General features: G+C 40.8%; 1 protein-coding gene across 1 annotated transcript; it reads left to right on the top strand.

Moving 5' to 3' along the window:
- Window positions 1–679: 679 nt before the first annotated feature.
- On the top strand, window positions 680–3,994 carry LOC122264589 (uncharacterized). Its single transcript, XM_043033564.2, has 4 exons — window positions 680–907; window positions 1,884–1,956; window positions 2,649–2,772; window positions 3,032–3,994. Exons 1-4 carry the CDS (start codon window positions 889–891, stop codon window positions 3,806–3,808), a joined length of 993 nt encoding a protein of 330 aa, XP_042889498.2. The 5' UTR covers window positions 680–888; the 3' UTR covers window positions 3,809–3,994.
- The last annotated feature ends 1,270 nt before the right edge of the window (window positions 3,995–5,264 follow it).

Below are 5,264 nucleotides of genomic sequence, written 5' to 3'. Positions count from 1 at the left end.
CTACGAGGTATTTGGTATAAGGCTCATTAGAATGCCGGGTTTGGTGTCGTGATGGAGCCGGAAGTGAAACTGTGTCAGTAGTGTTCAACCAAAAGATCGAGTACTCTGTTGCATGAATTGGTCTATGCAGTGCTTGTTCTGCAACCACTGTAGTTTCTTTAAGAAAAACACTATGATATGATACTATGACACCAAGTACGGATACGATGCAGAATATCTGAAATAAATCCGTACACTAGAAAATATCAGGAAGCGGCATTATATAAAACTTTGAAGAATGAAAACGAACTATAATGACCACGAAATAACTGCCAGTAACTATTGATCCCAAAATAGAATCCGTGAAACGCATTCCTAACTCGAGTACACTACGATGGTGCTGTCCCAGAATATGAGATGACCCTAAGGGGGAAAAAAGAAAACCTAATGCAATTTGATGACAATGCCACACTGACCTGTGACCTTTCTTTGTGACCAAATTCCTTGTCAATCACAGCTTCGGAATCCAGGTTAGGCAGAGAGAGAGAAAAAAAAGAAACAGCAGGAAATGTCATTTCAAATCCGGCTTGACAGAGCAAGGCATAAAAGACATAAGTGGCATAAGTACTCCTAAGGCCAAGAGTTCGAGTTCTATACTATTCGTGGCGCCGAAGTCCCGAAGTTTCGAAAAGAAGGCAGCCAGTTCGAAAGCGAAGGTCGGAGCGAGTGGTTGGGTGCTGTGGCGAGCTCGTGTCTACGTTCACACTTTATTTTCGCTTTATTTTTGCGTTTTTATTTCGTGTCCAAGTCGAGTGATGTGATATTATTTTTTTTAAGAAGTGGTTATATATTTGTGATTTAATCTTGAAGGTATTTTCGCGACTTTGCTCGTATATACTACAGACCAAGATGTTTTCTGCACTAATAGGTAAGTCGTGAACATTTTGTTATTGGCTTCAAAAGACAGATACGCGTAACCGACGCTATCCAGTTTCTTATGGACAGACTGCATTTGATGTCTACTAACTAGGTACTGCATTTTTAGTCCGCGAATCTATTCTATAGGGACGATATTGGCACCGATTCGAGTAGCGTCCCTGCTGCGGTCTGTCAGCGCTCTGACAAAAATCCTATAAGACTAAACTATGTATATACTGGCGGGGTAGAGCTTGTAGACCTCCCTGACGATTTATCATCAAATGATAATCCAGTCGAAGCTAAATCTTGCCAGAAAATACGTGGGAAAGGTTTTTGCCTTTGCTGGAGTGCCTTAGGTGCGTAGGCCTCGGCGATTGCTAGAATATATACCAGTGACCTGAGGGCCAACTTTGACCTTCCGATGTCACTCTTGAAACTTTGATATAACCTTTTAAAAAAAAAAATCATTACTTCGTTAGAGTTGACGACGCTTTGCTTGTAGGAATACTTTTATTGTTATTGTTATTTTCATTTTCACGAGTACCATCGTTGTTAAAGATCACATATATGAGAAGAACATAGAATACTCTTGTCATCTTTATTTTACTGATAACAGTCATCATAATGCATGGACTGGGTATATTATAATGTACCTTAGTTGGGAATAAGAAATTTATGTGTATATGTTTAGTCTTTGTGCTACATTTTAACCAAATGTTTGATTTACCATGGTTATGTTTTATGTTGATAATTCTCTTGAATGTGTTTAGATAGATTTTGTAAATGCAAGTGAATTATTTGATGAATTGGCGAATAAGATTAATCCGAATTTCCTTTATTCTATCTGATCATATTTGTTACTTTATAATGATTTTTCCATTCAAAGGCAATGCATACGCATACTCATATACATACTGATAACAAATGACTTTTGTTTATGGCTACAAATTAATTAATTAATCAATCATATAATTCATCCCTCACAGTTCACACAGCGGGTGCAATGTTGATCGCCTTTGCAGCGTCGGTAACGGCTGGCGGCGTCGATAGTTTCCAGAGGTACTGTGTTTCTGATTTTCATTTTCCTTTTAGGACAAATACATGCCCTCACAATTTGTGTGTGCATGTGCAGGTATGGGTGTATCTGTATGCGAGCGCACAAGTGCGTGTGAATGCGTGTTTGCGTGCGTGCGCTAGTGCATGCACAAAATATCCCACCATCAGTACAATCACTTTCACAGTCGGTCTCTTCCCTTTTATCTCTCCCACTTGATCTCTTCTCCCTGTTTCTCATGCCTAGAGTTCAACCCTCGACCTCCGTCACTCATCCTACGTATCCTTAGGGACTCGCCCGCCTGACCTCCTTCCGCGAGGAGAGGAGCGGGTGGTGGGTCTCTCTGCACCAAGCCGGTTTCGTCGGGAGTAAACAAGCCGCTCGTTTCCTTTTAGAAGTTATCATACCTTCCTTTTTATACATTTCAACGGTATTGTGTGTATTTTTACGTGAATTATAGTCTCATCTTTCGATAAACATATTTAGTGTATAGTTGTGTTTGGTTCATTATATCACGGTAGGATGTAATGATAACGAACTATTGGCACATTTAGAACTTGTCGTGTATTCTTTATTTTAACATTATGAATATTTATTGAAATGAAAATACATTATTTCAGTACTGAATTATATTGTCAGATTCCATAACGGACCGGACCCCGTTAGATTACTTAATGGTCTCTTCCTCACATCGCAGGGTGGGCGTCACATCCCTGAGCCGCCTCTTGGCCCTGGCGAGCGACGTGGAGCCTCACTCCTGCTGGTGCGGGGATCCCCTCGTCCCCTGCCCCGTGTTCGTGCCCCGTGCGCCCCTTCACCAGGTCAGTAACGTGCTTTTGTTAAGAAAATTTTTTATGTTTTTTTTCCCTTTTGAATGTTTTTTTTTGTTATTATTTCTTCTAAAATGGCTTATGAACTTGAGTGATTGCTATAAGTATTGACCCCTTGAACGATGTAAAATATAGACATTATAATGCAATATACTTGTGCTTTTACTGGTTTATTTTCCTTTTTAATTTATTTACCATGTTAGATTTCTGTCCTTAATCGTCTTTCCTTTCATGCCTTTAAATCTTTCAGGTTTTGAACTTGACTTGTGATCTTGACAAGGCCCACTGCTGCCTGGAGCGCGTCACAAGTCTGGACGAAGACAATATTCTGCCCTTCAACGCTACGGGAGACATCACATCAGTGGAGGAGTTCAGGGACTTCCTGAAGAACGTTGTCGGCCTACTCATGCCTCGCAACTCCGGGGCCTCGAACAGTTTATCTTTTGCAGAAGGCACTCCCGAGCAGGAGTACTTCAGAAGTTTTTCCGGCATGGATTCCGAGGAGGCTCGCGTAGAAACGTCTTCCGGTGAAACAGAGGAAGAGCCTGCTGTGGAGAGCGGCAGACAGAATTTTGGTTTCTGGCGGAGACAGGAGCCCGCAGACGAAATAAACTCCATCTATGCGGACACCGAGACTAATTCGTTGACAGATCAGCCTGAACAGGGATATCTTGAAGGGTCGTCCTCTACCGACAACTATGACGTTGATCCCCTGTTCCATGCTGTAAAGGGCCTTGCTGAATTCCTTATGACTTCGGAGAAACAAACGACCCCGGCCCACATAAGCGAAGACGAGCACCAAACATCATCATCGATATCGGATAAAGTTGACGTTCTGAAGTACGAAAAGCTCGGGTGGTTCTCCCGCGCTGTAGAGTACGCCATCGACGGCTCCCTGTACATCGGGGTCGCCTTGGCGGTCATGTACTTCACCAGCATGATCCTCTCGGGACTGATTTCCACCGTCGGCGCCACGTGTTTCATGTGCGCCGTCCTCGGGAACCCGGAGATCGCAGCCATTGCCTAGCAGATCTTCGCAGCTGACACGTACTCTTGAGAGCTTATTAGTTATGTTGGTTGTATTTGTTGATGAAATGTTATTTATTTCTAGGGAGTTTTAGATTGTTTCCTATTTTTACCGGTGTGCTAAACTGAGAGTGTTTTTATTTAATTTTAAGTTATTTATATTCATGATATAAAATGATAAAGTTGACCTGTTTGTCTTGATGTCCCTCCATAGGAAAAAGTGACCAGAGACAGAAAGTGAAATAGTTGCATCTTAATTAAGGTTGAAGAGATAGAGGTGTCTGTGTAGTATACCTCTTCACGAATGGTGTCTGTAGCCGTAATGTTCATAGTTACCAAATTTTGATTGTATTGTTGTTGTTGTTGGTTAATGGCATATATGCTTACAAATAAGCGCATATTTCAAGTTAAAAAAATAATAGTAGAAGAAAAGATTGCCATATTCTTTATAGGAAAAACAAGATCCATATAAAAAATATTGGCTTGTGTAGGAATACTTTTATCTGCACAAGAATATACTATGACATGTTATATATATATCATGTTGTTGGTTGCCTTTTCTGCCTGAATCTCGTTTACTTGAAATTACTTGTGCTGACTTTCTAAGTATTATATGATAGTAATTTTACACTCTGACAATTTGAATTTTCTGTGCTGTATATCCTGAGTTCACAGTCCCGCCGGGCTGTGCAGGAAGTCACAGCCCGGGTCCAACAAGCAAGGTCAAAGTTCGTTTATAAAAAAAATGGCCTTCAACCTCTACAAGATTTCCGATAAGCTGCTCCTTACTCCTCCACAATGGTGTCCAAGTCTTACGCGCATGGCAATTCCCAGTCTCTAGTAAGTCAAAAGGATAGCCATCCTTGAACTCAAGCATCTACAAAATGAAGCTCTGCCTTGTTCTCAGCCAGTTATTACGGACTCTTGAATGGCATCAAGCATTTGACTCTGTCCCCACTATTACAGGGCCCATCAGGTTGATTGATTATTGAAAATTATCAACATGGTATCGGGTCGTTGATTTCCGTGAATCAATTAGAAATAGCCATTAGATGGATTAGAGGTTTTAGAGTGATCTAAGAGGGTAGCCATGATCAGTCTGTGATCAGTACCCAGTACTTGGTGCTCCTGTAAACCTGAATGAATTAATGAATCAGTGATTTGATAACCATAAAGTGTGCAATTTAGTTTGTTATATATGTATTTCTTTTTTGTATATCCATTTGGATTCTGACTTGTGTGACTCGCTCTCTATCCTGAAATGTTAGCTTTCTTGAAAAAAAAAAAAAAACTAATGACTGGCACTGAAGTACAAGGTATAACTACCATCACTGATTGCACTACTCTGAGAGGTAGGTCATCCCTATCCTCTGCTGTCTCAGTTTATGAATCAAGTAAATAACTTCATTCACTAACTTTGAAATCAGGCAAGACCCAGACAACACCCATTGTGAATG

The sequence above is a fragment of the Penaeus japonicus genome, unplaced genomic scaffold, assembly GCF_977035675.1.
Source record: "Penaeus japonicus unplaced genomic scaffold, GWHDUDI00000001_assembly GWHDUDI00000032, whole genome shotgun sequence".
In the NCBI taxonomy this organism is placed as follows: Eukaryota; Metazoa; Arthropoda; class Malacostraca; order Decapoda; family Penaeidae; genus Penaeus; species Penaeus japonicus.
Note: the sequence above shows the minus strand (reverse complement) of the source record. Positions and strands in the feature narration are given on the sequence as shown.

What these genes read in the sequence shown, in the direction of transcription:
- LOC122264589 (XM_043033564.2), top strand. An exon ending in GGCGTCGATAGTTTCCAGAG is followed by an intron (nt 1,957 to 2,648) that starts GTACTGTGTTTC and finishes CTCACATCGCAG; the next exon opens with GGTGGGCGTCACATCCCTGA. An exon ending in CCCGTGCGCCCCTTCACCAG is followed by an intron (nt 2,773 to 3,031) that starts GTCAGTAACGTG and finishes TAAATCTTTCAG; the next exon opens with GTTTTGAACTTGACTTGTGA.